Source organism: Oncorhynchus masou, unplaced genomic scaffold (genome assembly GCF_036934945.1).
Source record: "Oncorhynchus masou masou isolate Uvic2021 unplaced genomic scaffold, UVic_Omas_1.1 unplaced_scaffold_1376, whole genome shotgun sequence".
NCBI lineage: Eukaryota > Metazoa > Chordata > Actinopteri > Salmoniformes > Salmonidae > Oncorhynchus > Oncorhynchus masou.
Window position 1 is genome coordinate 55,250 of NW_027003669.1, and position 20,288 is coordinate 75,537.

General features: G+C 46.1%; 1 protein-coding gene across 1 annotated transcript in view; it reads left to right on the forward strand.

Annotated features, from left to right (window-relative positions):
• Nucleotides 1-20,288, forward strand: part of LOC135530545 (aryl hydrocarbon receptor nuclear translocator 2-like) — a 132,922-nt gene that overhangs the window by 49,933 nt on the left and 62,701 nt on the right. Inside the window, 5 exon segments of the mRNA XM_064958846.1 lie at nt 40-105; nt 2,132-2,217; nt 4,291-4,367; nt 4,951-5,085; nt 7,841-7,915. Coding sequence (XP_064814918.1) covers nt 40-105; nt 2,132-2,217; nt 4,291-4,367; nt 4,951-5,085; nt 7,841-7,915 — 439 coding nt within the window.

Sequence of the window (20,288 nt, forward strand, 5' to 3'; positions counted from 1 at the left end):
TGATCTCTGATGTACAGTACACTGTGTGTTTCTCTTCAGATGTGGCAGCACCCCACTGGACCACATCTCTCTCAACCGACTGTCCAACATGAGGAAGAGATACAGGTGAGACACTTTACTATTCCTACCTTTCTTCTTTACTAGATGTTCTTCTCCCCATCTCAATATGGCCTCAGAAATAAGCAAGTTACCAGTGATTTCCCTCTTCAGAGATGACATCATGAGAATGTTTTTAGTTAGAGGGCCATAGTGCGACGGCTCCCATTTTACTTTTGGAACTACATTGTCCAGCAGACAAATGAAAACTATGGGCTGCGCTCACATGCCTGTGTTTTGTTGATTGTGCCTAAGGTCCGTACAGAGCTATAGGGAAAAAGCTTTCCAGTTCTCTGCACCTTTCTCTTGGAACAGGCTTCAGGGCCTGAAATGACAGGAGCGTGTCCCTTTTTAAATGAGTTTAAAGCTCGGTTGAACACTATGATGGAAAGTTAAGTTGTACCACACTTTCCCAAACCATCTTGCTGTAGTGTTTTATGTTGTAAATGTGTCTGCAACTTTGTGTGCTGCTCTTTTGGCCAGGTCTTGAACAAATCTAAATGAGACTAACCTCGTCAAATTAACATCAAACATTTTTCTAAAGCCCTTTTTATTTGAGCAGTTGTCACAGTGCTTTACAGATACCCAGCCTGAAACGCCACAGAGCAAAGCAGTGTAGATGTAGACGTTCAGTGGCCAGGAACATCTCCCTAGAAAGGCAGGAACCCAGGAAGAAACCTAGTGAGGAACCAGGCTAGCAGATAAATCTTCTCCCTCTTCTTCTCCTCCTCTCTCTACCTCTTCTCCCCGCCCCCCATCTCCCTTCATCTTGTTTGTGTGTACGTTTTTGTTTGCATGTACAACTTTATGTGTGTAGGGTTGTTTCTGCCATTGAAATCCTTGGGTGGCCGCATAAGAATTGTTATGCTCCAAACATTGTATATAAAAAAAGTGTACAAAACATTAGAAACACCTTCCTAATATTGCGTTATACCCCCTTTTGCCCCCAGAACAGCCTCAATTCGTCGGGGCATGGTGTCAAGTGTTCCTTAGGGAAGCTGGCCCAGGTTTACTCCAATGCTTCCCACAGTTGTCAAGTTGGCTGGAAGTTCTTTGGGTGGTGGACCATTCTTGATACACAGGAAACTGTTGAGTGTGAAAAACCCAGCAGTATTGCAGTTCTTGACACACTCAAACCGGTGCGCCTGGCACCTACTACAATACCCCATTCCAAGGCACTTAAATATTTTGTCTTGCCCATTCACCCTCTGAATGGCACACATACACTAGCCATGTCTCAAGGTTTAAAAATCCTTCTTTGTCCTGTCTCCTCCCCTTCATCTACACTGACTGAAGTGTAGTGACATCAATAAGGGATCATATCTTTGTCCTGTCTCCTCCCCTTCATATACACTGACTGAAGTGTAGTGACATCAATAAGGGATCATATCTTTGTCCTGTCTCCTCCCCTTCATATACACTGACTGAAGTGTAGTGACATCAATAAGGGATCATATCTTTATCCTGTCTCCTCCCCTTCATCTACACTGACTGAAGTGTAGTGACATCAATAAGGGATCATAGCTTTCACCTGGAATAACCTGGTCAGTCTGTCATGGAAAGAGCTGGTGTATATTTTTTAATAATATCATCTTTGACAACTAATAATCACTGAAATAAAAGCTAGACAGTCAGGGAGAGTTGAACATTCCACAATGAATTTAGCAGTGTTGATTTTGTTATTATGTTTGAGCGAAAGAACACAGCATTAGCCATGACAAAATGCATAGAAATTAGCTTTAAAACTGCAACATTTCTCTATCGGCTTCATGGTAGAATCAGAGGAAATTAGCTTTAAAACTGCAACATTTCTCTCAGCTTAATTGCAGAATATGTAGAATCAGAGGAAATTAGCTTGAAAACCGCAACATTTCTCTCTCAGCTTCATGGAAAAATGTATAGAATTGCAGGAAATTGGCTTAAAAACAACATTTTTTCATGCACACCTGCCACGCCCACAACCTAAGCCCATTATTGATCCATTAAAAACCCTGGTGTGTGTTGTTAAATGTGTGTGTAATCTGATTGTTTCTAGGAACGGTCTGGGACCCTCGAAGGAGGGAGAGGATCAGTACTCTGTGGTGCACTGTACCGGCTACATCAAAGCATGGCCCCCAGCAGGTATCTACTGACCATACACAACCTTTTATCTCCCTAACTAGGTCAGCTAATAGATTTGTTGATGCTAGCAGTGTGTGGGTCTTCCATTCAAAACATTGACAGCAGTGGTGGTAGTAGAACACACACACACAAACACCATACACACACACACATACACATTCACACACACACATACACATTCACACACACACAAACACCATACACACATACACATTCACAAACACCATACACACATACACATTCACAACCACCATACACACATACACATTCACACACACACAAACACCATACACACATACACACATACACATTCACACACACACAAACACCATACACATTCACATTCACACACGCACAAACACCATACACACATACACATTCACACACGCACAAACACCATACATGTTTTAAACATTATATTCCATACATCCCTCAGGTTCAATGAAATGGTGTGATCTTGAGGTCTGGGATGTTTCTTTAGTCAAACACACACACACACACACACACACACACACACACACACACACACACACACTGACAGAGGTGACGTGGCATCCAGGATGGATGGGGGACAGAGATCACACATGACCTCGGATGCACTCGTTGACACACACACTCCAAATCTTTCAAGTGTTTACAGAGTCACGCAACCCCCCGGCCTGTAATTCTGTCTGCAATTCCCATGAGTGTTTTGGGATTCAGAACCAGGTGTCTAGATGGGGGGGGGTTGAGCAACTTTCAGAATCACAGTATGAAATGTATTTCAACTGCTTTGAGGCTGTACTGAATGATTCCCAGAATCCCCGATCACACGGACATGCCACATGTGTGGAAATCGTTGACACATGTTTAACTTCCTGGGACATAAATAGACCAGTGGAATGTTCTGGACTGTCAGTCTTAAGGTACTAAATAGGGCGCATCACCCGTGTGTGCACACACACTTAGACCCTCCATCCTTCTGGGTTCTGAAAACAGCTCAGGAACTGGTAGAATGTGGCTCATGTCTCATGTCGGTACTTCTGGGTCCATGTTCAGAAAGCGTCTCAGATTAGGAGTGCTGATCTAGGATCAGGTCCCCCCTGTCCATGTAAAAGGCAATCCTAGATGAGCCCTCCTTCTCTGAGTGTCTTCCTGAACAAAGCCCTGGGGAGACTAAAGTGGACGGAGGTCAGGGAGTAGGATGGCTGGGATGGAACATCAAAATGATAGTTGTGTATATTATTGAATCTAGACGGATGTGTCCCAGTTGGCACCTTATTCACATATGGCTCTGATCAAAAGTAGTGCACTATACAGGGAATATAGTGCCATTTGGGCCGCATGCTACTTCTTGCATTGACGTGGCTGGCTAGTTGGTTGACTATGCAAGTAAAAGTCCTCAACACAGATTTTTTTTTCAGTTTTTTAAATTTATTTGTCATTTGAAAGATTATACAGACAATAAGACAAACACACTGATCCCCTACTGGAGGGGAGAGGAGTTGAAAGGAGAGGAGAGGGCAGGGGAGAGGAGAGGAGAGAGAGAGACCTGTGAACAGTCTTCATTATGACTAATAGGTGTTATTGTGTTGTCAAGGAAACAACAAAGGAATTCATTACTGTGGGAAACTGATATCAACATTTAAATCAAGAAAAACTTAAACTCTCTCTCTCATTCTCTTTCTCTCCTTCTCTCCCTCCTTCCCTTTGATGTATATGAATATTGATACTGGCAGTAAGAGTTTTTGGATATTTGTTCTGAATGATTTGCAGAGATTCGTAGAGACTGTGTGGGTGTGTGATTTATCTGCTTGTGTCTCCGCTGTTCTGGAGAAAGTAGCTTGTACAGCACACTGGTACGGTACTAGACTACAGTGTCATGTTGGACTACACAGTGTCACGCTGGAAATATACACCACACTGGTACGGTACTAGACTACACAGTGTCATGCTGGAAATCACCTCAACAACACAAAGTTCACATCTGAAATCACACATTTGCACTTTATTAGATAGCTGCCATCTTGATATCTCTCTCTCTTGTATTTAAAATCCTTCTCTCTTTTCTCTCCTTCTTTCTCTCTATGTCAGGTATGACCATACCAGAAGAAGACACAGAGGCAGGACAGACCAGTAAATACTGCCTTGTAGCCATCGGAAGACTGCAGGTACCATCCTGTGTGTGTGTGTGTGTGTGTGTGTGTGTACATGCTCTGGCTGGGTCGGTGCATGAGAAGGTGTGACCTGAGAGCACGGGGTTGTCAGGGAGCATCAGTATGGGAGGATTACAGTAATGGAGCAGACAGGTGGAACGAGCACTGGAGACCTCTTCCCATCCTCCCATAACCCCCCCCCCCCCCCCCAATACCTCAACCAGTTCAACCCTTATTCCTGTGTCCAACATCTACTATCTCCTACCTTAACCTTCTTAGCTCCCAGACTTCTCTGGTGTTTTAGAGGGAGTTGAACCGCTACTGTCCCCTCATAGTATCCCATCTACCCCCCACACTCAACTGGGAGGAAATGAGTATTTGGTCACCTACAAACAAGCAAGATTTCTGGTTCTCACAGACCTGTAACTTCTTTAAGAGGCTCTTCTGTCCTCCACTCGTTACCTGTATGGGGGGGGCGTTTAAAGTTTCAGCAAGTCTGTCAAAACCTTTGTAACAATGTTTCATCAGTCAATTTTCCTGAGGTTTTTATTAACTGATTGGTTAATTAATCGATGACATATTCCCTCTCATCTCCTAGGTGACCAGTTCTCCCGTTTCCATGGATATGAACGGCCTGACGGTTCCCACGGAGTTCCTGTCGCGCCACAACTCCGACGGCATCATCACTTTCGTGGACCCGCGGTGCATCAACGTGATTGGATACCAGCCTCAGGTTGGTTCCTCCCCCTGCTTATCACAATCAGGGTTGCATTTAGTAGGGCACGATGATGCGAAACATTTAAAAAATTGCGAAACGTAACCGGAACAGCCTGTGATGCCACTCGTCAGAGTTCAGTATAGAACCCCTGTGGTGAACTGGAGCCACTAATTCCCGCTCATCACAAATGTTGAGATAATGTTGCATAACAACCTGCTTACCTGAAGCGGTCTGCGGTCACATCAAAGCATTCTGTTATTTATCAACAGGAACACATCTGTGGTCAGTAGAGATGTAACCTGTTAATAGGTTTCCTACCCCCCTTGATGAAATGGAGCAGCTCGTTTGATGCCATGTCACAGACTGTTAAATGTAAAGATGACAAAAGGTGTTTTGGGGCAGTGTTTCCCCTGCCATTGTAGAATTCTTTTCAGTAGATTTCATTTGAAATTGAAGAGGCCCGAAATGTTGATTTCATGGTCTTTCTGCACTGCCTGGAATATAATCTCTGGGAAACACCAAGTGTGTCTGCATACTGAATGGTCCTATGTACTAAATATGTTTTTGGGTATGCAACAATAGTATGTTTTATAGTATGTATAATTGAAAAAAATAAATTAGTAGACTTTAAATGCCCCGTTGTCATACTCCTTTCCTAGTATGAATTCACTGCTTTCTATTGAGGAAGAGAATCTTCTGGCCCAGCTGATGATCAGATCAAGGGGACAGGCTGTACTAGTGTTGAAGGAATTCTAAATTCTTAATTCCCAATCAAAATTAAACACACTGTCAATGCATTAAGGGTTTGTAAGACCCTTTATTTTATAAGAATGGACAGAGCCCCGGTCTTAAAAGTCAGGTAACAGCGTTTAATTCAGGAGAGTACTCGGTACATACACATTTTACCACAGGTTCTAAACTGAAAATGACGTCAGCGTTTTCTAAATGTTCTATCTCTTCATGACACTGGTAGAGAGGCCCTATAGTTCTTGAGCCTTCCCTCCTCGCCTGTAGCCAAGGTCAGTCAATGTAGATAAGCATTCTAGACAGTCTGGAGATAGTTCATTCATTTGTTCTAAACTCCTGACTATATTATATACAATTGGGAATGGGTGCAAGAGAGAACATTCATACATGTACAGTACATAATAGCATTTGGACGAGTCAGTCCTGATTGAAATGTATACATCATTAGTCATCATTGATAAAAATTCCCTTAACAACTAGTACTCCTTGTTTTCAGCTGTCCCACCATGTCAGATCAGCAGTGAACGGGAGGAAGGGACATATACATTTTCACAGAAGCCATAGAAACCCTGGTTCCTAATATTGCCTTGTGAAGAGAGATGAGCCCTGTTTGATGGCTTGTAAAGTAAGACCCCTGTCTGGAAGTGTGTTAGTACGTACATGTGAGTTTACAGACATAAGTTACAGTAAGGCCTTTTTAGATGATAATCCAACTGCAGCTCTTAAAGATGACTTACAAGTGTATATATATACAGACAACTGTCTTAAGTTATTGTACGTTATTTAAAGCTTCAATAACTTAAGATTGAAGTGTTGTCCATTTTCCCAGCCTGACTCTCACCAGGTCAGATGTTGGTAGAGACTGTAGAGTCTGTACTGTATAGAGCTACAGTGTAAAGAAAGCATGTACACAGTGTTTTTCCCAAGAGCTTGAATTTAACCTACACCAGAATACAGACCAACATTTTAAACCTGACAGACTGTTGAACGATCAATCAATCCATTAAACATTTAGAGTTGGAAAAATTCTAATAACTTTCTCAACATTCCCTAATTTTCCTGGTTAATCCATCCTGATTCCCGGTCATTTACAGCTGGGATTTCAGGAAGGTCTGGGAATTCTGGTCAAATAGCGTTGTCTCGCAGTCCACCCCTCTCCTTTCCACACCGTTCACACTACAGAAACAGATTAGTGAAAGTGGGCCGATTCCCAACATGAAGTCACATTATTAGGATGCGGAAGTGATCACTTGGCAGGATGGGAGTTTGTTTTGTGATTGATTTTCCTTGTAATGTATAATTGTGTATGATTGTCTACAGTGCAGCTGCTATGTGTATGTAGGATGTTTGCATTTCGCTATAAGCATTTCGCTACACTCGCATTAACATCTGCTAACCATGTGTATGTGACCAATAAAATGTGATTTGTTTGTTTATAGGAGACCGTTTCCCCCCCCAAATGACACCCTATTCCTTACATCATGCACTACTTTTGACCAGAGTCCTATGAGTCCTGGTCAAAAGTAGTACACTAACAGGCCAAGGAATAGGGTGCCACTTGGGCCGCACACCACTCCATGACAGGAAGAATGATTTAAAGATGTATCACTGGCTCGATCTCAATTCCTCTGCCCTCAATCTCCTCACTCCTTCTCAACCGTATTGGAGGAGAAGGTCCAAGGTCCCTCCCCTTAGACCTTTTTCTGCAATGAGAAAGAGCCTGGGAGATTGGATGCAAGGAATGGAAGAAAGATGACTTGAGAAAGGCCATTGACTCAAGTCCAAGGGTCTGAATGATGTATGATCTGTATGGCCTGTTGTCCTAACTCAGGCAGAGGAAGCCTAGTCCTGGACTAAAAGGCATTGGCAATAAAGAATCTCCATTGAACATTTTTTTTTGGTCCAGGAATTTGGCAAAGTTTCAAAATTAATATATTGAACTTGTATTTCATGATTTGAAATTGACCGTAAGTGTGTAGTTGTATTAATTTGTGTGTATTTATTGTGTCATTGTCTCGTATAGGATCTGTTGGGGAAAGACATCCTGGAGTTCTGTCACCCAGAGGACCAGAGTCACCTGAGAGAGAGCTTTCAACAGGTACGGAGAGGTGGAGGAGGGACGAAGGGAGGGTGGAGGTATGAGGAAGAGTTCTGTCACTCAGAGGACTACAGAGAGACCTCTTGAGATATCTTTCTACTATACCACCAGGGGGAGAGGGGGAAGAGGAGAGGTGGGAAGAGAAGAGGAGAGGAGAGGGGGGAAGAGAAGAGAAGAGGAGAGGGGGAAGAGAAGAGAAGAGGAGAGGGGGAAGAGAAGAGAAGAGGAGAGGGGGGGAAGAGAAGAGAAAGGAGAGGGGGAAGAGAAGAGGAGAGGGGAGAAGAGGGGAGGAGAGGGGGAAGAGAAGAGGAGAGGGGGAAGAGAAGAGGAGAGGGAGAGGGGGAAGAGAAGAGAAGAGGAGAGGGGGAAGAGAAGAGAAGAGGAGAGGGGGGAAGAGAAGAGAAGAGGAGAGGGGGAAGAGAAGAGAAGAGGAGAGGGGGAAGAGAAGAGGAGAGAGGGGAAGAGGGGGAGGAGAGGGGGAAGAGAAGAGGAGAGGGGGAAGAGAAGAGGAGAGGGGGAAGAGGAGAGAGGAGAGGGGGAAGAGAAGAGGAGAGGGGAAAGAGAAGAGGAGAGGGAAGAGGAGAGGGGGAAGAGAAGAGGAGAGGGGGAAGAGAATAAAAGAGGAGAGGGGGGAAGAGGAGAGGGGGGAAGAGAAGAGGAGAGGGGAGAAGAGGAGAGGGGGAAGAGAAGGGGAGAGGGGGAAGAGAAGAGAAGAGAAGAGGAGAGGTGGGTGGAGGAGAGAATAGGAGTGACAGAGGATGGGTGGAGGAGAGAATAGGAGTGACAGAGGATGGGTGGAGGAGAGAATAGGAGTGACAGAGGATGGGTGGAGGAGAGAATAGGAGTGACAGAGGATGGGTGGAGGAGAGAATAGGAGTGACAGAGGATGGGCAGTATACCGTATACTGGGGTAGCCACGGGATGGTTTTTCAATACAGTCAATAGCATTGAAACTATTTCTTTGAAGTTTTTCAATACATTTTATGTTTTGTAGCTACTTTTTAAGTAAATACCTGCAGTCAACTATTGCAATATGTTAGTTGATAAAGCGGATTGCGTTCTTCATTTCACCTGTCACATTATTTTACATCATGAAGCTTACCGTAGTTCCCCAGAACAGTTGAGACAGTCACATGTTTGTAAATAGCACAACGGGAGAAAGCAGGAGCAAGTGATTCCAGCTGTGTATTGACTGGGGTCGCGTTGTCTTTCAATATAAAACTGATCAGTGTTATCAGTTGATGTTACTCTTCAACCCCAAAGCAAATCAAGGGGAGAAACAGGTTTATTCAAAGAGAACAAATATAGTTGTTATGCTAGGAAGTAAATGGTAGATGTTCATTATTCCCTGTCGTCAGTGATTCTTCACAGAGCAAAGAGACGTAATTTCTATCCCAACCCGTAGCCTGTGGTTGACCAATTAGAATTCATAGCAGTAAAATTGGGCCAATGGTCAAATAACAAGTATCCTGTTTCAGGCTCAATGAATAGTCCATTTGGACCAATGAGAACTTGCCACATGTAGCTATAAGTCCAGGACTGAAACCCCTACAAAGATTCTGAACAGATGTTGAACTGAAAAACAACTATTACCATTGATCGTTAATTGACTTTTAGTCCTCTGCGTTTTTTGTATTTTCTTAAAATATCATTACATCAGGGACTTGCAACTATAGTTTTGGCAGAAAATAGCTTCATTTTCATCAGTTGACAACGGAAGTACAACACTATTTGGCTGGCAGCCACACAAGTAAATGAGCTTACAACGAAACAGCTAAAACTATGCATGGCCATCATATTCCTAATGTTTATTATAGAAAGAATGTAGCCAGCTACATTTCCTAATCTTGCATTTTACCAGAGAAAAGAAAAGTAGCTACACATCAGTCAGAGTTCTGTCTGCTGATAGAACGATGGAGAACAGTAGCTCCACATCAGTCAGAGCGCTGTCTGCTGATAGAATGATGGAGAACAGTAGCTCCACATCAGAGCGCTGTCTGCTGATAGAATGATGGAGAACAGTAGCTCCACATCAGAGCGCTGTCTGCTGATAGAATGATGGAGAACAGTAGCTCCACATCAGTCAGAGCGCTGTCTGCTGATAGAATGATGGAGAACAGTAGCTCCACATCAGAGCGCTGTCTGCTGATAGAATGATGGAGAACAGTAGCTCCACATCAGAGTGCTGTCTGCTGATAGAATGATGGAGAACAGTAGCTCCACATCAGAGCGCTGTCTGCTGATAGAATGATGGAGAACAGTAGCTCCACATCAGTCAGAGGGCTGTCTGCTGATAGAACGATGGAGAACAGTAGCTCCACATCAGTCAGAGCGCTGTCTGCTGATAGAATGAGGGAGAACAGTAGCTCCACATCAGAGTGCTGTCTGCTGATAGAATGATGGAGAACAGTAGCTCCACATCAGAGTGCTGTCTGCTGATAGAATGATGGAGAACAGTAGCTCCACATCAGTCAGAGTGCTGTCTGCTGATAGAATGATGGAGAAGAGTAGCTCCACATCAGTCAGAGGGCTGTCTGCTGATAGAACGATGGAGAACAGTAGCTCCACATCAGTCAGAGCGCTGTCTGCTGATAGAATGATGGAGAACAGTAGCTCCACATCAGAGTGCTGTCTGCTGATAGAATGAGGGAGAACAGTAGCTCCACATCAGAGTGCTGTCTGCTGATAGAATGATGGAGAACAGTAGCTCCACATCAGTCAGAGTGCTGTCTGCTGATAGAATGATGGAGAACAGTAGCTCCACATCAGTCAGAGTGCTGTCTGCTGATAGAATGATGGAGAACAGTAGCTCCACATCAGTCAGAGCGCTGTCTGCTGATAGAATGATGGAGAACAGTAGCTCCACATCAGAGTGCTGTCTGCTGATAGAATGATGGAGAACAGTAGCTCCACATCAGAGCGCTGTCTGCTGATAGAATGATGGAGAACAGTAGCTCCACATCAGAGTGCTGTCTGCTGATAGAATGATGGAGAACAGTAGCTCCACATCAGTCAGAGGGCTGTCTGCTGATAGAATGATGGAGAACAGTAGCTCCACATCAGAGTGCTGTCTGCTGATAGAATGATGGAGAACAGTAGCTCCACATCAGAGCGCTGTCTGCTGATAGAATGATGGAGAACAGTAGCTCCACATCAGAGTGCTGTCTGCTGATAGAATGATGGAGAACAGTAGCTCCACATCAGTCAGAGTGCTGTCTGCTGATAGAATGATGGAGAACAGTAGCTCCACATCAGTCAGAGGGCTGTCTGCTGATAGAACGATGGAGAACAGTAGCTCCACATCAGTCAGAGCGCTGTCTGCTGATAGAATGATGGAGAACAGTAGCTCCACATCAGAGTGCTGTCTGCTGATAGAATGAGGGAGAACAGTAGCTCCACATCAGAGTGCTGTCTGCTGATAGAATGATGGAGAACAGTAGCTCCACATCAGTCAGAGTGCTGTCTGCTGATAGAATGATGGAGAACAGTAGCTCCACATCAGTCAGAGTGCTGTCTGCTGATAGAATGATGGAGAACAGTAGCTCCACATCAGAGCGCTGTCTGCTGATAGAATGATGGAGAACAGTAGCTCCACATCAGAGCGCTGTCTGCTGATAGAATGATGGAGAACAGTAGCTCCACATCAGTCAGAGCGCTGTCTGCTGATAGAATGATGGAGAACAGTAGCTCCACATCAGAGCGCTGTCTGCTGATAGAATGATGGAGAACAGTAGCTCCACATCAGAGTGCTGTCTGCTGATAGAATGATGGAGAACAGTAGCTCCACATCAGAGCGCTGTCTGCTGATAGAATGATGGAGAACAGTAGCTCCACATCAGTCAGAGGGCTGTCTGCTGATAGAACGATGGAGAACAGTAGCTCCACATCAGTCAGAGCGCTGTCTGCTGATAGAATGATGGAGAACAGTAGCTCCACATCAGTCAGAGTGCTGTCTGCTGATAGAATGATGGAGAACAGTAGCTCCACATCAGTCAGAGGGCTGTCTGCTGATAGAACGATGGAGAACAGTAGCTCCACATCAGTCAGGCGCTGTCTGCTGATAGAATGATGGAGAACAGTAGCTCCACATCAGAGTGCTGTCTGCTGATAGAATGAGGGAGAACAGTAGCTCCACATCAGAGTGCTGTCTGCTGATAGAATGATGGAGAACAGTAGCTCCACATCAGTCAGAGTGCTGTCTGCTGATAGAATGATGGAGAACAGTAGCTCCACATCAGTCAGAGTGCTGTCTGCTGATAGAATGATGGAGAACAGTAGCTCCACATCAGAGCGCTGTCTGCTGATAGAATGATGGAGAACAGTAGCTCCACATCAGAGCGCTGTCTGCTGATAGAATGATGGAGAACAGTAGCTCCACATCAGTCAGAGCGCTGTCTGCTGATAGAATGATGGAGAACAGTAGCTCCACATCAGAGCGCTGTCTGCTGATAGAATGATGGAGAACAGTAGCTCCACATCAGAGTGCTGTCTGCTGATAGAATGATGGAGAACAGTAGCTCCACATCAGAGCGCTGTCTGCTGATAGAATGATGGAGAACAGTAGCTCCACATCAGTCAGAGGGCTGTCTGCTGATAGAACGATGGAGAACAGTAGCTCCACATCAGTCAGAGCGCTGTCTGCTGATAGAATGAGGGAGAACAGTAGCTCCACATCAGAGTGCTGTCTGCTGATAGAATGATGGAGAACAGTAGCTCCACATCAGAGTGCTGTCTGCTGATAGAATGATGGAGAACAGTAGCTCCACATCAGTCAGAGTGCTGTCTGCTGATAGAATGATGGAGAAGAGTAGCTCCACATCAGTCAGAGGGCTGTCTGCTGATAGAACGATGGAGAACAGTAGCTCCACATCAGTCAGAGCGCTGTCTGCTGATAGAATGATGGAGAACAGTAGCTCCACATCAGAGTGCTGTCTGCTGATAGAATGAGGGAGAACAGTAGCTCCACATCAGAGTGCTGTCTGCTGATAGAATGATGGAGAACAGTAGCTCCACATCAGTCAGAGTGCTGTCTGCTGATAGAATGATGGAGAACAGTAGCTCCACATCAGTCAGAGTGCTGTCTGCTGATAGAATGATGGAGAACAGTAGCTCCACATCAGAGCGCTGTCTGCTGATAGAATGATGGAGAACAGTAGCTCCACATCAGAGTGCTGTCTGCTGATAGAATGATGGAGAACAGTAGCTCCACATCAGAGCGCTGTCTGCTGATAGAATGATGGAGAACAGTAGCTCCACATCAGAGTGCTGTCTGCTGATAGAATGATGGAGAACAGTAGCTCCACATCAGTCAGAGTGCTGTCTGCTGATAGAATGATGGAGAACAGTAGCTCCACATCAGTCAGAGGGCTGTCTGCTGATAGAACGATGGAGAACAGTAGCTCCACATCAGTCAGAGCGCTGTCTGCTGATAGAATGATGGAGAACAGTAGCTCCACATCAGAGTGCTGTCTGCTGATAGAATGAGGGAGAACAGTAGCTCCACATCAGAGTGCTGTCTGCTGATAGAATGATGGAGAACAGTAGCTCCACATCAGAGCGCTGTCTGCTGATAGAATGATGGAGAACAGTAGCTCCACATCAGTCAGAGGGCTGTCTGCTGATAGAACGATGGAGAACAGTAGCTCCACATCAGTCAGAGCGCTGTCTGCTGATAGAATGAGGGAGAACAGTAGCTCCACATCAGAGTGCTGTCTGCTGATAGAATGATGGAGAACAGTAGCTCCACATCAGAGTGCTGTCTGCTGATAGAATGATGGAGAACAGTAGCTCCACATCAGTCAGAGTGCTGTCTGCTGATAGAATGATGGAGAAGAGTAGCTCCACATCAGTCAGAGGGCTGTCTGCTGATAGAACGATGGAGAACAGTAGCTCCACATCAGTCAGAGCGCTGTCTGCTGATAGAATGATGGAGAACAGTAGCTCCACATCAGAGTGCTGTCTGCTGATAGAATGAGGGAGAACAGTAGCTCCACATCAGAGTGCTGTCTGCTGATAGAATGATGGAGAACAGTAGCTCCACATCAGTCAGAGTGCTGTCTGCTGATAGAATGATGGAGAACAGTAGCTCCACATCAGTCAGAGTGCTGTCTGCTGATAGAATGATGGAGAACAGTAGCTCCACATCAGAGCGCTGTCTGCTGATAGAATGATGGAGAACAGTAGCTCCACATCAGAGTGCTGTCTGCTGATAGAATGATGGAGAACAGTAGCTCCACATCAGAGCGCTGTCTGCTGATAGAATGATGGAGAACAGTAGCTCCACATCAGAGCGCTGTCTGCTGATAGAATGATGGAGAACAGTAGCTCCACATCAGAGTGCTGTCTGCTGATAGAATGATGGAGAACAGTAGCTCCACATCAGTCAGAGTGCTGTCTGCTGATAGAATGATGGAGAACAGTAGCTCCACATCAGTCAGAGGGCTGTCTGCTGATAGAACGATGGAGAACAGTAGCTCCACATCAGTCAGAGCGCTGTCTGCTGATAGAATGATGGAGAACAGTAGCTCCACATCAGAGTGCTGTCTGCTGATAGAATGAGGGAGAACAGTAGCTCCACATCAGAGTGCTGTCTGCTGATAGAATGATGGAGAACAGTAGCTCCACATCAGAGCGCTGTCTGCTGATAGAATGATGGAGAACAGTAGCTCCACATCAGTCAGAGGGCTGTCTGCTGATAGAACGATGGAGAACAGTAGCTCCACATCAGTCAGAGCGCTGTCTGCTGATAGAATGAGGGAGAACAGTAGCTCCACATCAGAGTGCTGTCTGCTGATAGAATGATGGAGAACAGTAGCTCCACATCAGAGTGCTGTCTGCTGATAGAATGATGGAGAACAGTAGCTCCACATCAGTCAGAGTGCTGTCTGCTGATAGAATGATGGAGAAGAGTAGCTCCACATCAGTCAGAGGGCTGTCTGCTGATAGAACGATGGAGAACAGTAGCTCCACATCAGTCAGAGCGCTGTCTGCTGATAGAATGATGGAGAACAGTAGCTCCACATCAGAGTGCTGTCTGCTGATAGAATGAGGGAGAACAGTAGCTCCACATCAGAGTGCTGTCTGCTGATAGAATGATGGAGAACAGTAGCTCCACATCAGTCAGAGTGCTGTCTGCTGATAGAATGATGGAGAACAGTAGCTCCACATCAGTCAGAGTGCTGTCTGCTGATAGAATGATGGAGAACAGTAGCTCCACATCAGAGCGCTGTCTGCTGATAGAATGATGGAGAACAGTAGCTCCACATCAGAGTGCTGTCTGCTGATAGAATGATGGAGAACAGTAGCTCCACATCAGAGCGCTGTCTGCTGATAGAATGATGGAGAACAGTAGCTCCACATCAGAGTGCTGTCTGCTGATAGAATGATGGAGAACAGTAGCTCCACATCAGTCAGAGGGCTGTCTGCTGATAGAATGATGGAGAACAGTAGCTCCACATCAGAGTGCTGTCTGCTGATAGAATGATGGAGAACAGTAGCTCCACATCAGAGCGCTGTCTGCTGATAGAATGATGGAGAACAGTAGCTCCACATCAGAGTGCTGTCTGCTGATAGAATGATGGAGAACAGTAGCTCCACATCAGTCAGAGTGCTGTCTGCTGATAGAATGATGGAGAACAGTAGCTCCACATCAGTCAGAGCGCTGTCTGCTGATAGAATGATGGAGAACAGTAGCTCCACATCAGAGCGCTGTCTGCTGATAGAATGATGGAGAACAGTAGCTCCACATCAGTCAGAGGGCTGTCTGCTGATAGAACGATGGAGAACAGTAGCTCCACATCAGTCAGAGCGCTGTCTGCTGATAGAATGAGGGAGAACAGTAGCTCCACATCAGAGTGCTGTCTGCTGATAGAATGATGGAGAACAGTAGCTCCACATCAGAGTGCTGTCTGCTGATAGAATGATGGAGAACAGTAGCTCCACATCAGTCAGAGTGCTGTCTGCTGATAGAATGATGGAGAAGAGTAGCTCCACATCAGTCAGAGGGCTGTCTGCTGATAGAACGATGGAGAACAGTAGCTCCACATCAGTCAGAGCGCTGTCTGCTGATAGAATGATGGAGAACAGTAGCTCCACATCAGAGTGCTGTCTGCTGATAGAATGAGGGAGAACAGTAGCTCCACATCAGAGTGCTGTCTGCTGATAGAATGATGGAGAACAGTAGCTCCACATCAGTCAGAGTGCTGTCTGCTGATAGAATGATGGAGAACAGTAGCTCCACATCAGTCAGAGTGCTGTCTGCTGATAGAATGATGGAGAACAGTAGCTCCACATCAGAGCGCTGTCTGCTGATAGAATGATGGAGAACAGTAGCTCCACATCAGAGTGCTGTCTGCTGATAGAATGATGGAGAACAGTAGCTCCACATCAGAGCGCTGTCTGCTGATAGAATGATGGAGAACAGTAGCTCCACATCAGAGTGCTGTCTGCTGATAGAATGATGGAGAACAGTAGCTCCACATCAGTCAGAGTGCTGTCTGCTGATAGAATGATGGAGAACAGTAGCTCCACATCAGTCAGAGGGCTGTCTGCTGATAGAACGATGGAGAACAGTAGCTCCACATCAGTCAGAGCGCTGTCTGCTGATAGAATGATGGAGAACAGTAGCTCCACATCAGAGTGCTGTCTGCTGATAGAATGAGGGAGAACAGTAGCTCCACATCAGAGTGCTGTCTGCTGATAGAATGATGGAGAACAGTAGCTCCACATCAGTCAGAGTGCTGTCTGCTGATAGAATGATGGAGAACAGTAGCTCCACATCAGTCAGAGTGCTGTCTGCTGATAGAATGATGGAGAACAGTAGCTCCACATCAGAGCGCTGTCTGCTGATAGAATGATGGAGAACAGTAGCTCCACATCAGAGTGCTGTCTGCTGATAGAATGATGGAGAACAGTAGCTCCACATCAGAGCGCTGTCTGCTGATAGAATGATGGAGAACAGTAGCTCCACATCAGTCAGAGGGCTGTCTGCTGATAGAACGATGGAGAACAGTAGTTCCACATCAGTCAGAGCGCTGTCTGCTGATAGAATGATGGAGAACAGTAGCTCCACATCAGAGCGCTGTCTGCTGATAGAATGATGGAGAACAGTAGCTCCACATCAGAGTGCTGTCTGCTGATAGAATGATGGAGAACAGTAGCTCCACATCAGTCAGAGGGCTGTCTGCTGATAGAACGATGGAGAACAGTAGCTCCACATCAGTCAGAGCGCTGTCTGCTGATAGAATGATGGAGAACAGTAGCTCCACATCAGAGCGCTGTCTGCTGATAGAATGATGGAGAACAGTAGCTCCACATCAGAGTTCTGTCTGCTGATAGAATGATGGAGAACAGTAGCTCCACATCAGTCAGAGTGCTGTCTGCTGATAGAATGATGGAGAACAGTAGCTCCACATCAGAGTTCTGTCTGCTGATAGAATGATGGAGAACAGTAGCTCCACATCAGTCAGAGTGCTTTCTGCTGATAGAATGATGGAGAACAGTAGCTCCGCATCAGAGCGCTGTCTGCTGATAGAATGATGGAGAACAGTAGCTCCACATCAGTCAGAGGGCTGTCTGCTGATAGAACGATGGAGAACAGTAGTTCCACATCAGTCAGAGCGCTGTCTGCTGATAGAATGATGGAGAACAGTAGCTCCACATCAGAGCGCTGTCTGCTGATAGAATGATGGAGAACAGTAGCTCCACATCAGAGTGCTGTCTGCTGATAGAATGATGGAGAACAGTAGCTCCACATCAGTCAGAGGGCTGTCTGCTGATAGAACGATGGAGAACAGTAGCTCCACATCAGTCAGAGCGCTGTCTGCTGATAGAATGATGGAGAACAGTAGCTCCACATCAGAGCGCTGTCTGCTGATAGAATGATGGAGAACAGTAGCTCCACATCAGTCAGAGTGCTGTCTGCTGATAGAATGATGGAGAAGAGTAGCTCCACATCAGTCAGAGGGCTGTCTGCTGATAGAACGATGGAGAACAGTAGCTCCACATCAGTCAGAGCGCTGTCTGCTGATAGAATGATGGAGAACAGTAGCTCCACATCAGTCAGAGTGCTGTCTGCTGATAGAATGATGGAGAACAGTAGCTCCACATCAGTCAGAGTGCTGTCTGCTGATAGAATGAGGGAGAACAGTAGCTCCACATCAGAGTGCTGTCTGCTGATAGAATGATGGAGAACAGTAGCTCCACATCAGTCAGAGTGCTGTCTGCTGATAGAATGATGGAGAACAGTAGCTCCACATCAGTCAGAGTGCTGTCTGCTGATAGAATGATGGAGAACAGTAGCTCACATCAGAGCGCTGTCTGCTGATAGAATGATGGAGAACAGTAGCTCCACATCAGAGTGCTGTCTGCTGATAGAATGATGGAGAACAGTAGCTCCACGTCAGAGCGCTGTCTGCTGATAGAATGATGGAGAACAGTAGCTCCACATCAGTCAGAGGGCTGTCTGCTGATAGAACGATGGAGAACAGTAGTTCCACATCAGTCAGAGCGCTGTCTGCTGATAGAATGATGGAGAACAGTAGCTCCACATCAGAGCGCTGTCTGCTGATAGAATGATGGAGAACAGTAGCTCCACATCAGAGTGCTGTCTGCTGATAGAATGATGGAGAACAGTAGCTCCACATCAGTCAGAGGGCTGTCTGCTGATAGAACGATGGAGAACAGTAGCTCCACATCAGTCAGAGCGCTGTCTGCTGATAGAATGATGGAGAACAGTAGCTCCACATCAGAGCGCTGTCTGCTGATAGAATGATGGAGAACAGTAGCTCCACATCAGAGTGCTGTCTGCTGATAGAATGATGGAGAACAGTAGCTCCACATCAGTCAGAGTGCTGTCTGCTGATAGAATGATGGAGAACAGTAGCTCCACATCAGTCAGAGGGCTGTCTGCTGATAGAACGATGGAGAACAGTAGCTCCACATCAGTCAGAGCGCTGTCTGCTGATAGAATGAGGGAGAACAGTAGCTCCACATCAGAGTGCTGTCTGCTGATAGAATGATGGAGAACAGTAGCTCCACATCAGAGTGCTGTCTGCTGATAGAATGATGGAGAACAGTAGCTCCACATCAGTCAGAGTGCTGTCTGCTGATAGAATGATGGAGAACAGTAGCTCCACATCAGTCAGAGCGCTGTCTGCTGATAGAATGAGGGAGAACAGTAGCTCCACATCAGTCAGAGGGCTGTCTGCTGATAGAACGATGGAGAACAGTAGCTCCACATCAGTCAGTCCATGTTCACTACTTCTGACCAGGGCCCATGTCCACTACTCCTGACCCGAGCCCATGTCCACTACTCCTGACTAGGGTCCATGTCCACTACTCCTGACTAGGGTCCATGTCCACTACTCCTGACTAGGGTCCATGTTCACTACTTCTGACTCGGGTCCATGTTCACTACTTCTGACCAGGGTCCATGTTCACTACTCCTGACTAGGGTCCATGTTCACTACTTCTGACCAGGGCCCATGTCCACTACTCCTGACTAGGGTCCATGTTCACTACTCGTGACCAGGGCCCATGTTCACTACTCCTGACCCGGACCCATGTCCACTACTCCTGACCCGGGCCCATGTCCCCTACTTCTGACCCGGGCCCATGTCCCCTACTTCTGACCCGGGCCCATGTCCACTACTTCTGACCCGGGCCCATGTCCACTCCTTCTGACCCGGACCCATGTCCACTACTCCTGACTAGGGCCCATGTCCACTACTTCTGACTAGGGTCCATGTCCACTACTTCTGACCCGGGCCCATGGGGAGAACCTGGGAAATTGGGGAAAGTTACTGGAATTTTCCAACCCGAAACTAACCTGTAAATGAAGCTATCAGAAACATGCTCTCTCTCAGGGGGGAGTTTCCACCAAACCATCAAGATCATATTTAGCATTGAGAACATTGTTCATCCATTACCTTCCGATGGACTTAATAAGATTCTAAAAGACACTCAATAACCCACCTGGGGAATTAATGGTCATAAATCCAGTGCCTTCGTCTGCCTCGTCTAAAGCCTGGAGCCATGCCAAGGACTGGCAGACAAGCCAATACTATTGGCCAATCTGTAATGGTTTAAGATGTGCTCTGTCAGCAGCTGACAGGAACACACTGCAGGGTCCTGTTCAGAAGGATGAAACGTTCACAACGTCGCGGATAGAAATGTAAGGAGTAGAGAGAACCCTATTGCCTAATCCTAATAAACTGGACTGACGGATCTGTTCTACATGATATATTTCTATCTGAGCGCCCAGGTGTGTGTCCTCTGCGTTGCGGTTCAGCGTGTCTGCCAGGGGAGTGCCGTGTACTGAACACCAGCAATGAGGTGAAAGGTGAAATATCAACGTGTATGTGTGAGAGAGAGA